The following is a 13,629-nucleotide window of genomic DNA, read 5'->3' as shown; positions in this document are numbered from 1 at the left end:
TGTGTAGGTGTATGCGCTGTGTGTGGCTCAACGTATAGGCTACTGTGGCTTTAAAGGGGTGTTGGTTGGCTGAGAGGTAACAGATAGGTTTAATATAGTCGCCAGGATCGCACCGTGCACCTCGGAGCCCCTCTCGCCTCTTTACCCGCCGTCGTCCTCGTCCCTTTCGACACCTTCTTCTCCGACAAGCTGTGCGCGTCAGCCGCTGCACCCTGCACCCGGAGCGATGGGAGGTACAGCCGCCGCTCGTATTGTTTTGCCGTCGTGAGCCTCTCACCATCATTTTATTTCCGATACAGCAAATCTGAGATCTGAATCTGAGCGTGTTCATCATGTTTTTTCCCGTGACAGAGGCCGAGACGCGCCAGAAATTGCTGCGCAATGTGAAGAAAGAGGTTTGTTGCGGTTTTTTTTGTCTGTCTTTCTCGCTCGTCTCAGTTGTGTGTTTACTGGCACTGACAGTGTGTGTGTATGCGTGTGTTTGTGGACATCGTTCATCGGGGTTGAGCCTCGACTACGCCACAGGCCTGTTTATCATAAGACTGACCATTTATTTTACATAACAGGAGTGGGTGTATTTAGGATGTTTTACCCCGGTGTGTTTGTGACTGGCGTAAATATGGGGATGACGCTGATGGTGATGGTGATGGTGATGATGACGATAATGATACAGATGATGATGATTCTTCTATGTGGGGGGGTGGACATACACATATAAGTGACAATGTACAGATTCATCTGCCTCTATCCAGGTGTTTTCTCATACCCTGCAACAGTCTCCCCATCTCTCCATCTGTCCCTGAAGAAATCAAGATTAAACTGACATCCTTCCAACACACCATCTTAGTGTCCAAAACTTAAAGGTGTGACCTTGGCATCTGTTTCCTCAAGGAACCATTAAATGCAGAAAAGAAAAAGTCCAGCCCCAAACTGGGTGATTTATTGTTGAAGTATTCGGAGCCATTAGGATATTAATCTGCATAGAAATTAAGGAGACACCACAGAAAGCCTTCAAACTGCTCGGTGATTCCCTCCAGGGAGAGAAAACAGGATGTTTTATTCATTGCTGAGGGAGCCGGGTACTTCCAGGCTTATCATGTCCGTACTCCCCCTCACCTGTGACTCATTGCCTCTCAAACATCCATGACTCCTGCAGCGAGGAGGGGCTGAGCTCCGATATATAGATCTGAAGCAAAGCATATAAGTAGAAAACAATGGATGTTTGGTGTTTTTAGTTCAGGCTGATGTCTGTCTGTTTATTAGGAAGCAGACTTCTCAGGTTCATATGGAGAACAGTTTCAGTTTTGTGATTCTGGACATGTTTTTATGGATAGTTTTGACAGAATTCCAATAAACACCCAAAAAGGTCAAAAAGAAACCTCATAATTGATGACAGCCGTGTTAGAGTTCATTGTTTCTCATTCTGTGGACAAAACTTCACCTATCAACACACAACAATACGTTGTTAATGCGACCTTTTCCAAACGTTAGGGTTTACAAGTTGCCTGCATTAACTAAAGTTCAGCAAACAGACAGATCCAATAAGCAATACCTATGACTATTTTAATGGAATGTCAGCCTCTGAAATTGTCTTCAGTGCTCCTGCCGATGGTGATGATGATGATTATAATGACGATGATGAAAGGAGTACAGACAAGCCAGTTAAAAAAAACTATCATTTTATAAAGTAGAGTCTGACCAATGCTGGATTGTTGGGGTTGACGTCACAGATAATGGTGAGCAAAATAATTTCAATATTGATATATGGGCTGATATTCTTATATTCACAGAATATATACATAAACACACATTTTTAGCAATGATCCATCAAATGCAGTCATTTGTAATTAAGATATGTAAATAATGACAAAATTACAGAAAAGCACTGAAACAGTCAACTTCACTGGCAATATAATGACTTAAAAATTACCCCGAAAGTCTTTTTCTGCATTATGTTCTGTAAAAAAAAAGTTTTTATATCAGCACATATCGGCCCACATATATCCCGATACTGATATATGAGTGATAAGCCGATAATATCGGTCATCTGATCTATCAGTCGGGCTCTATTAGAAAGTAAAATGGATTAACTCTGAAAAAAACCCCTCTGTTTATCTTACATTAGCTTGAAGGGGAAGTAAACAGATTTTTACACATTGAGATCAGTTGCCAAGTCTCGAGTGCTGTTTATACCCTTGAAAACAGTTATATAATGTCTTCTGTGTCTCTGGAGGAGCTTTGTCAAGTCGAGTGAAAACAAACCTGACAATGACATCAGGGTTATCGCTGGTTCGGCTTGTGGACTACAAATTTATAAAAGAAAGAACGCCTCAAAGCATGGTGTTAAGATGTGTGTTCAACCTCGAATCAAAAAAAGTTGGGATGCTGTGTTTCAAAATTATTATGAGTTTGGACGTTGAATATCTTGTGATTGCATTTTACGTATAACACAGCATCCTAATATTTGTGGAATCAGGGTAGTATTGACCAAACAGGGAAAATCTTACGTTTGCCAAGTTGCATTATGGGAAGTGTAGGATGCAGTGATTTTGGAGCCTGACCAAAAGGGGCAAAAAGATGCCCGAATTAACATCTGATAGTGCCAACTCTGAGCAGCACGGTTGTGACATGCCCCCGGGGATGAGTCACAGGTGTCAAGAATTAAACTCCTCAAGAACATCTAGACTTGAGCGAACAGATGAGTTTACACGAGGAATAAATAATTTGGTCTGTTTGTTATCCTCATGAACTGCTCCTTCACTCATCATTTCCTCTTGTATGATATTCCCCGACTGCTTCCTCTTGTGCTCCTTGTTTTGACTCCCTGTCACCTTATGTAGCCTTGTCAGACAGATTAAATCTCGTCTCACCGTGTTTCTCTCTCTCTCTCTTAGGTGAAACAAATTATGGAGGAGGCAGTAACGAGGAAGTTTGTCCACGCAGACAGCAGCCACATTATATCCTTCTGTGGTAAATGTGTTTTTTTTCTTCTACTACCTTGATTGTATTTGCACACTCAGCTTTGGACAGGGTGTGCCGAAATTCAGGGAACATGCTCAAGACCTTTTCTGCCATTTTTAATGTTTTACGTTAATGTAAGAACAGATATAATGAGCTACACAAGAGGCTATAAAAATGGGCTTTTTTGCCTGAAGTAGTTCAGCATTTGTGTCTAATTTCAGAGATTTTAGTGCTGTAGTTTTACAAATACAGTGCAGAATGATGGTAGACATCAATTTGTATCAAGCCGTCACCTCCTACGAGTTCATCCTCACAGACAAAACGATCTTTTACTGCGATTTATTTTCATTATTCATGTCTATTTATATTTGATAAGGTGGATGGATGGATATTTATTAAAGTAGACTAACACCCTTCAAAGGTGTTGATACTAACCAGGAGTGAGGAGTGTGTGAATCACATCCCTCATATCCTAGCAACGGTACTCAGTGTTGGGCAGATTTTGGTCTCTTTCTACTTGTGCCACCTGCTCTTGCCTTTCACCTGTTATTGAAGTGTTTATAAAGAGGAAATTGAATGGTGCAATTTATGAGATGAAAACTAAATTCAAGGGCAAATAAAAAGATTCCACCTAAAGTAAACAAAAACAAACAAAAAAATGAAATATGAGTATCTAAATAAGATATTGACTAATACTCTGTATGTGTGTGTGTGTGTGTGTTTAGCTGTAGTGGAGGCCTGCGTGCTTCATGGGCTGAAGCGTCGTATCGCCGGCCTGCTGTGCAGTAACAAGGTCGCAGCGCTGTTCATGAAAGCGGCAAAAAGCTTCTCGCCTGCTGAGGAACTCTGCCACAAGGTCCAAGAGCTGGAGCAGCTTATCGAAAACAGGTCAAATGTTGTCCTAATGCATCATCCTGTCCTATATCTGTTCCATTTTAACAACCCTTACAGACATCTCATCCGTCTGGTTTCTTTTCTCTTTTTCAGTAAGCAGAACAGTTCTTCACTGAGTAATGAGCGCAGTCGGCAATCCAAGTTGGCCAACCTCCCTCCTCAGGCGCTGAGACACCTGTGGATCCGAACTGCACTGATGGAGAAGCTCCTGGACAAGATTGTCTTGTACCTGGTGGAGAACAGCAGGTATTTTTATACATTATAAAACACAGTCATAATCTACTGGCTTTGAATGAATTTCTCTCGCATTCACTGTCATCGTTTTGCTGTAAGATTCCTTTATTAATCTTGAGAAACAACGGAAGGTGTCTGTTTCTGTTTTTGTGCATGTCTGCATCGTTTTCAACTTTTTATTGTCAAACTCTTGTCATCGTCTCATGTGGTTATTTAAAGGGGCCCTACGTAGTTTTAGAGAAGAAATTCAAACTCAGAATTTCAATATTAACAATATTAATGAGGTAATAATACGAACTCAGAAATATTTATTTTTCCATAACTGAATAAACAAGCTGTTCTCAGAGGAAAATAAGGTCCCCAGAACACTGTTTGAAGCTAGAAAGGTGACAGGGTCCGCCAAATATAAACAAAGTAAAACAATATGAAATTGTGTTGTCCTTTAAGGTCAGTTTGTTTGTTCGGTTTATTCAATCATGAAAACAAAGAGAGTTTGTTTATTTAGTTTGTTTAGGCATAAAAAATAGTCACTGAAGATCTTTCTCTTCTGATTAAAAGTTCTTCCTCAAAACTACATAGTGCTCCTTTAACAGGGTAACACTTCTGCATATTTTATGGTAAGTAGGTGGTAATTAACAAGTGACTTATTTCAGATTTCTTTGAAATGACCCCCAAATTACCACAGTAATCGCCTCAAAATATATTGACATCATTTATAAGATATTTTAATAATAGTGTTCTGGTTTCTCCCCCCTAAAAAAGCAGTTAATGCTGCTAATTTCTTTAATACAATTCCAGAAAACTTCTGCTGATCATGCCATTTTAATTTCCACCTCATTTCTGTCAAACTTGCCCCCAGCGGGCCGCTAATTTGAAGTGAGTTGTTGAAGCTAACTCATTTCTGGCAAAGATATTTCAAAAATATTGCTTGGTAATTACCACCTACTCACCATAAAATTTCCAGACCTGCAAAATGTGACCTTATACAGATCTCATGCAAACAGGAAGTTGGGTGCAATATCAAAATCTGCTATAAATGTTCTACATATTCTTTCCTGCAGTGCCTTCTATGAGAAAGAAGCCATGCTGATGGATCCTGTGGATGGACCAATCCTTGCATCTCTATTGGGTATTTATGAACTACACTAACCTACACATTGCCTTACTTTGGCTTACTATCTTTTACTGAAACCTTGAAAGTATCTGAAGTACTGATTATCCTCATTTTTACAGTTGGCCCTTGTGCTTTGGAGTACACCAAAGTTAAGACTGCAGACCATTTCTGGACAGACCCGTCTGCAGACGAGCTCGTACAGCGGCACCGCATCCACAGCGGCCACTGTCGGCAGGACTCGCCCTCCAGACGGCCTGCCTTGGTTAGACAGCAGAGGAGTTAATCTGTTTTAATCAAATAATCATAAATTATAGTGAATAATACATGTTTAATACTTCTTGTATCAGATCCAGAAGAGACAGTCCAGTGGTAGCATGGATGACCGCCCTCTCATGTGGGTGAAGGACTACGTTGAATCACTCCACCAAAACTCCAGAGCCACACTTCTGTTCGGGAAGAACAATGTCCTGGTGCAGCCGGTACGTGTTTTTGGTTTATCTTACCTTTTAAATACAATGATAATATAATCCCCGTACCTGCTTTGAAGGTCCCACAGTAGGCTCCTTTGATTTTTATTATGGCTGTCTACTAGAAAACACATTATTTTCTTTATACTAAGCAATGCTGTAGCACTTCTAATCACCTGCTGACTGAACACCCAGTTTAGGCCCCCCAGTCTGCTCTGATTGGTCAGCTCTCACAGGCCTGAGCAGGTATTGCCCATTGTGTTTCAACATCAACTCTGCCACTGTTTTTGCGACCATGGCTGTGCTGGGTTGAGGGCAGTGTCCTGACGGCTCGTTTAAGGTCACATTTTCCGAATACGGGCTGTGTGCATCTCCGTAGATTTAATGTTTTGACACTTTCACAATATTTATCTAGCACCTAACCCTAATGGGATATTAAGAAAGGCTTGATTGCTGTGTGCAGAGAGATGACATGGAGGCCATCCCGGGCTACCTGTCCCTACATCAAACTGCAGACCTCATGACACTGAAATGGACGCCTAATCAGCTGATGAACGGCAACGTGGGGGAGCTGGATTCTGAGAAAAGGTGAAAGCTGACAGAACCCAGTGGAGTCTGAATAATGTCTTGTTTTTACTCTGTCGACTCAATGGCTCCTATTCTCTCATCTTTCCTCCAGTGTGTATTGGGATTACGCTATGACAATTCGTTTGGAGGAGATTGTGTATCTCCACTGTCATCAGCAAGGTATGCTGGTCCCCTGATAATTTCTTTCATCCAAAGTAGTATCCAAAGTAGTAGGAGTTTTATTTATCTTATTATTTATTGTGTGAATTCCTCCAGTGAACAGTGGTGGGACAGTAGTTTTGGTGAGCCAGGATGGGATCCAGAGACCTCCTCTACATTTCCCCAAAGGAGGCCACCTCCTCCAGTTTCTCACCTGCCTGGAGACCGGCCTGCTACCTCACGGACAGCTGGACCCGCCACTGTGGAATCAGAGAGGAAAGGTCAGCAGCAGTGCTTCTGTACCCTCTTATTTTCAAACAACTACGACCTGTCATAACAATTATTCTACTGCATATTTTCTTCCATTCTCAGGGAAAGGTTTTCCCCAAACTGCGAAAGAGGAGTCCGCACGGCTCCTGCGATTCTGTATCAGATAAGGAGGATGATGAAGCAACCGATTATGTGTTTCGAATCCTCTTTCCTGGCAATCAGATGGAGTTCAGTGAGTGTCTTTAATCTTCCTGCTCTGCCTCCCTTTGCTAATTGAATAAAGCGTCATCAGACTACATTATTCTCCTAATACTGATTTACAGTTTAGACAATTACACTTTAGATAAATCTGTTTTTCCTCAGCATATACTCGGTGTACATCCTTCTAATTAATTTCGCGCTAATGTGAAACTGCTACATTTCATATCTTCCTCCTGCCTATTCAGTGCCCTGTGTGTCCATTTCACATTAAAGTCGACAATAGGGAGGCTTTGCATGGACTAACAGTAGTTTGTCCGCCACACCTCCATCCTCTCACTTGGTCTATTGTTGTGTTTGTTTTCAGTGTTTTTCTTATTATTTGCAGATGTGTTTGAATTTCTTCTCCAAAACTACACAGTGCCCCTTTAATCTGTTTTTACATGCTTATGGTGATGATAATAAATGCTATTATGCTGTGCAGTGGCCCTGGAGCTGATGGATCAGGGTGTGAACATGTGGCAGCCGACGCCCAGAAAGTCCTCGTGCTCCTCCTGCTCACAGAATGGCTCCTCTGATGGCTCTCTGCCTAACGGTTGTAATCAGGAGAGGTAAGTATTTCCTCGGGACGGACTCAAATCTAAATTCAAATTAATTCAGTTGACTAAATTAGCCGTTTTTCTTTCCTACCAGGGCTCCCTTAAAGCTCCTTTGTGACACCATGAAGTACCAGATAATCTCCCGAGCTTTCTATGGATGTGAGTGCAAACATCTGTGTGTTAATTAAGGAATATTCTGATTGATTGTTCCTGCTCAGTATGAAACATTCATCTTTCCCCTGCAGGGCTTGCATACTGCCGTCATCTGTCCACAGTCCGTACCCACCTTTCTGCTCTGGTCAACACGACTATAGTTGACCCTGATGTGCCCTGCGGTGCCCGAGGAGGCCTCTCTGTTGAGGTCTGGAGCAGGTTCCTTCAGGACCGCTCTGTAAGACTCACACTGAACAGCAGGCCATAACATATATTTTGGTTTTAATTAATTACAGTATTAAATTGTTATTTTAGAGTGTGTGTGACCAGACTTAATGTTATTCAGGCCTACGAGGAAAAGGAGATCCACAGGCTCGTGTATTTTGGTGGAGTGGCTCCTTCACTACGCAAAGAGGTCTGGCCCTTCCTATTGGGACACTACCAATTCACCATGACTGAGAAGTGCCGGATAGAGGTATTCTATAAGTTCTGTCCGACTTTATAAATCTGCACATGTACACCACAGGGTGTGTTACCATCTTTATTTACACAAGGTTTCTGTTTCAGATTGACGAGCAGATGCGGATCATGTATGAACAGACTATGAAGGAGTGGCAGGGTTGTGAGGCCATTGTCCGTCAGAGGGAGAGAGAGAAACATGCAGAGGCCATCGCCAGATGTTCTTCTGGAGCCAGTGTGGAGAGAGGACCGGTGCAGCGGGACTCCACCATCAGCACAGATGTAAGTTTGACCTTTGAGCATAAAATGTGCTGCGTTATGTAACCATATCACAACAGAGAAAACGTGAAAGGAACTGTTTATTGTATTGTGAGGAAGGTTCTAAGCAAGTTGGCTGACAGATCTGCTTTTTGTCGCCCTCCAGTCGTCTCTAAGTAGCAGCTCGGATCAACAGAATGCTCACTTACAAAGTGATTCCAGCAGCAGCGCGCAGGTAGTTTCTTACAACAACAATGATCTCTTATAAAAGACCGTACCAATGTTTTTCATGTGTTAGCCCACTTATTACAACTTATATGAAGTCTACTGTAATTTCCCAAAGCATACCATAACTTGTTTGATTTATTTCCTACCTTTTTTTAAATTAAATTACAATGCACTTGCAGAAACTTGTGTGGAATAGTCTTTAGCTTATTCTTCTATTGCTAAAAATAAATGGCGGTGCCTTCAAGGGCCTGTCAAAATCGGACAATTTATAGGTCACTTGCAAATGAAATTGTATTGATGAGCTGTGTTGTCAGACAGATAAACAGAAAAGATAAATTATAGACAGACAATGACTGCATAAGTTTGGTTGTTTATTAGAGAGCAACAGTAGCAAGTCATAAATCGAAGTATTGGACAAACATTTTTTTAACTGATGATGGCACGGGATGAAAGTCACCAAAGCGATTACAATTCATAGGGACCCTTGAATTGCACCAAATTTCATTGCAATTATTTTAATGGTCGTTAAGACATTTCACAAAAAATTGCAATAGTCCTCATAACCTCATAATGGCACAGACCACCAAAGTCAGTAGGATAGGTCATTTGGGAACCATGAATGTTTATCAGATTTTGTGCCAGTTGTTGAGATGTTTCTCAGGATAAGTAAAAACTCTGACCTGCAGGTGGCACTAGAGGATAGTCAGGGGACCACAAAAGTAACCAGGTGTCATCCTCTGAAAAACATGAACGTCTGGTGTAAATATCACAGCAATCAATCGAATAGTTTTAATTTAGAGATATATCTGTCTGAACCAAAATGTTGGACTGATCGACCAACCATCATTGTCACCCCAGAGTTGTGCCCTTAGCGTGGCTCAAAAGGATGTATCCTAACTAAGAGGAGGCAGAAATGCAAAGCAGTCTGTTGTAATGTCATTACTAAGAACAAGTTAAATGTGACCAAACCAAACAAGCAAAACCACCAGTGCAATCCTTCAACATTTGTCTCTTTCATTACATCGGAATTCATGCTCACCATTTTCCATTGGTTACCAGGTGTTTGGATCAGTTGAGGCGGTGGATCAGCTTGAGACTGAGCCCACGGCCGAGGAGGGAGAAACACAGCACAGCAGTCCACTGAAGGACATCACAAGTGGCACTGCAGAGGCTCCACAGCCACCCTCTGGCAACCCCTCATCCCCGAGTCTGTCAAATCAATGTCCAGAGTCAGAAAACAGCCCTCCTGGAACTGAGTCAGCTGTCGGATCCACAACCTCCCAGCAGTCAGCAGAAGCATCAGAAGTCTTAAAGGAGAAAACTACAACAGAGGCACAGCCAGGAGGGGAGGATGTGATGGATGCAGCAGCCAAGGATGAGGTTTCAGAGACAAAGATGGAGACGGTTACAGAGAGTGAGGTGGTTAAGGACTGTGGAATTGCTAACTCACAAGAGATGCCTGAATCTGAAGGAAAACCAGGAGTAGGGGAAAAAGAAATAACACCAAATGAGCAATCTGAAGATGTAAAAGAAGTAGACACCAGTATGAATTTAAGATCTGTCCCAGAGAAAACAAATGTTCTAAAGCTAGAAACAGAGATTCATAACGAGTATTTCCAAGCACCTCCACTGGGGCAGACCTTGACTTTTCAAGCGCAAAAGAGCAAATCTGATCTGAAAGTGGAGTCATTGTGTTCGCCTACAGCAGAAAAAGATACTAATCCAGCAGGTGAAATGAAGCCAGCGGTTTCTGAAAAACCTGAAACAGCTTCTGAAGAAATCCCATCACAAATGTCAAAGGCTGGCACCACAGAGGCAGAAAGAAAGGATGCAGGAGCATCAGTTTGCGATTTGGCTGAAATGAAAAAAGCTGCAGAAATCGCATCTGAGAAACCAGGTTCAAATTCGCCCGTCAGACAAGTACTGAACGCACTTCAGTCGGCTTCAAGGGGCAGCCTTTCATTATCGTCCCACTCTCGGCAGTCTCCAGACACGGTCGATTCAGACGACTCTCCTTCTGCCCTGGAAATGGAGGACATTCCTGCAGGGATAACATGTGTGACCTCTGAGGCTATCAAATCCAGGCCTTTGGCAGGGCTCGCCGCTCCCCCCATCTCCTTTGCCCAAAGAGAGAAAATGGCATCAGAGGGCCTTGTCCTAGATCACCATCTGGACACGGCCTGTAACACCAGTCCTGAGGGCACCGACCTGGGCCTTTCTGAAGAGGAGCCTGAGATGGAAAATGTGCTCGCTGAACCAGAGACTGTGGAGGTGGGAGGAGGGGCCAAACACGACGAATCCTCAGAAGAACAAACCTATTCTGTAAGCATGACACATGACATACAAACACACACTTTTTTTTAATCGTAAGCATGCACTAACAGAATTCTATTTTTGTAGCAAGAAACACTGGACATGTACTTGATCAATTTGCACCGCATTGACAAAGACGTCAGACGTTGTGACAGAGCATATTGGTACTTCACATCCGAGAACCTGGACAAGCTGCGTAACATCATGTGCAGGTAAATGTGTCACCATGCTGAATATCTTTTACGTTTGTCTCAACCCAAAACCAAAATACAAATGAAACAATCTGGTTGTCTTTGTAGTTACGTGTGGCAGCATCTGGATACAGGGTACGTCCAGGGCATGTGTGATCTGCTGGCTCCGCTACTGGTTATTCTGGACGACGGTCGGTGAAAACTAAGTGCAAGCCCTGTCAGTATACACTTGCCTGAAATCACCTAAATGACTAAATGACTAACCTTTTAAATGTGTATGCTTCCCAGAGGTCATGGCATTTAGCTGCTTCACTGAGCTGATGAAGAGGATGAACCAGAATTTTCCTCATGGTGGTGCCATGGACTCTCACTTTGCCAATATGCGTTCTCTTATCCAGGTATGTACATATTAGGGCTGAGCAAGTACTTGGCTGAAACGAGTGTCCGATACAGATCATGTGCTTTTTACATGTACCAAAATGTGTCAATATCTGTACTTGTGATGAAGGAAAATCCTCAATGGGGAGCTGACTGAAGTTTTTTTTTTTTAAATAAAATAATTTTTTAATAATTAATGAATATTGCAATTTTTGATCAACCTTTATCAATTTCAGACTTAAATCAATGTCTGCCCACGCATGATCTGATATCGCCGTGTTGTTGTTGTTAAACTCAAACATTGTAATTATTGTTGCTCCAGGGCCATCGTTAAAACTGACCAATCAAGTTTTTGTAATGTCATAGCTTAGTGACTCGGAGAAAAAGACCTGAATAATATGCACACAGGAGAAATTTTCCTTTCGAACACATGTTTAATGTTGTGATTGGATCTATTTTAACCCGAACCATGTTTTCCTAAACCTTACCAAGTATTTTTGTTGCCTAACAGTGACAGACAAGTGTAAAGACACAAGAAAAAATAAGTGAACTTAGTGTAAAAATAGAAATAATATAGAACAATATAATATTTTGTTTCTAGCAGGATTTGACTTGACTTGTCTTTATACTAATAGATCCTGGACTCTGAGCTGTTTGAACTGATGCAGCAGAATGGAGACTATACTCACTTCTACTTCTGTTATCGCTGGTTCTTGCTTGACTTCAAAAGAGGTGATGGGAAATCCTACACATTGAAATATTTTCACTTGAATCTCCCATTTAAGAGCTTTGAATTGTTCATAACATGATACTGAATGTGATCTGATCTCTTTTTGTTTGTTTTTTTGCATAGAAATGGTGTATGACGATGTGTTCTCCTTGTGGGAAACGATCTGGGCAGCCAAGTACACCTCCTCTGAGCACTTTGTGCTCTTCATCGCTCTGGCACTTGTAGAAATGTATAGAGACATCATCCTGGAAAATAACATGGACTTCACAGACATCATCAAGTTCTTTAACGGTAAGACGAGATATGACAGATAATTAAGTTACAATATGGTGGAAGGAGTGTTGAAAAACAATTACCAGTTGAAAAAACAGACTAACATACCATTCTCATAATTAGTTGAAGCAAAATAAACAAGTGGAAGACGATAATATTTCAGCAATGATAATAGAGAATGCTTTGAAATAGTTTCAAGGAGAAAATGAGCTATTAAACATGATCGATATTACTAAATAATGTACCTCTTGTGAGTCACAATGGTTTTCAAATTCTCCTCTCAGAAATGGCAGAGCGACACAACGTCCCGCAGGTCCTGATGATGGCTCGAGACTTGGTCCAAAAAGTGCAGACACTCATTGAAAACAAGTGATGCAGGATGCTGCTGTTCTGCTGCTGCTGCTCCCATGTGTCTTTGTGCTAAATTATTTCAAGATACTACTGACACGACCACGTAATAGTCATGTATTCAAGAGGAAAGGAATCAATGTTAGTGAAATGCAGTGATCGGTAAGTACTGAAAAGACGACATATATGGTCATATAGTTGTGTAACGTCTTTCCAGATGCTCCTCTCTATATTCAGGAGATGCAACTAATGCCAGTAAATTTATTTTGAAAGTGTTATTGTTCACCTAGTGAATGTACCCTTGTTGCTTCAGGATGTTATTTATTTTGCCTTAAATTTAGCTGTTTTTTCAGGGATACAGCAACCAAATTCTTCACTGTATTGTTACATTTTCTGCCGGGTTATTTTTGTGAAGTTATACCTACCATACAGCTTGTGATACACTTGAATATATTTTCAGTATTTTTATTATTTCGCTGAAACTGTAGCTACCATGATTAAACATCTTGTGATGCACTTGAATATATTTTCAGTAATAATATCTGCCATTATTAGATGATTTGGTCTTAGAGGTACATTAGAGGAGGTTGTGTCCATGTAGCATGTGTGGTTTGCTTATCAATAGCCATTTTGAGGACCACTCACTGGCTTCTTGGAAGCTCAATGGTCCTCTCCCTGTGTTTGCCTCTGATGCACACAAGTCTGCAGGATATCCGGACCGAACCTGTGAACTCTGTGCATGATTGCACATAGTTTGCATATACAGTATCGTCTTCTCCTCTGGCACCCAACCAAGTTCTCATACTGTGTGCTCCTTCTATCTCTGACCTCCTCT

General features: G+C 41.6%; 1 protein-coding gene across 1 annotated transcript; it reads left to right on the top strand.

The window, feature by feature from the left end:
• The first annotated feature begins 332 nt into the window (after positions 1 to 332).
• Positions 333 to 12,819, top strand: sgsm1b (small G protein signaling modulator 1b). The gene is made up of 25 exons (XM_073478201.1): positions 333 to 395; positions 2,895 to 2,970; positions 3,687 to 3,849; positions 3,949 to 4,101; positions 5,151 to 5,218; positions 5,323 to 5,465; positions 5,551 to 5,682; positions 6,134 to 6,258; positions 6,350 to 6,417; positions 6,514 to 6,677; positions 6,769 to 6,898; positions 7,349 to 7,475; positions 7,558 to 7,622; positions 7,709 to 7,854; positions 7,963 to 8,091; positions 8,184 to 8,357; positions 8,500 to 8,568; positions 9,621 to 9,866; positions 9,951 to 10,883; positions 10,962 to 11,086; positions 11,174 to 11,256; positions 11,354 to 11,463; positions 12,079 to 12,175; positions 12,297 to 12,464; positions 12,731 to 12,819. Exons 1-25 carry the CDS (start codon positions 333 to 335, stop codon positions 12,817 to 12,819), a joined length of 3,846 nt encoding a protein of 1,281 aa, XP_073334302.1.
• Positions 12,820 to 13,629: the final 810 nt, after the last annotated feature.

This window comes from Pagrus major, chromosome 12 (assembly GCF_040436345.1).
Source record: "Pagrus major chromosome 12, Pma_NU_1.0".
Taxonomy (NCBI): Eukaryota; Metazoa; Chordata; class Actinopteri; order Spariformes; family Sparidae; genus Pagrus; species Pagrus major.
The sequence above is the reverse complement of the archived record's forward strand: the minus strand, read 5'-3'. Positions and strand labels throughout refer to the sequence as shown.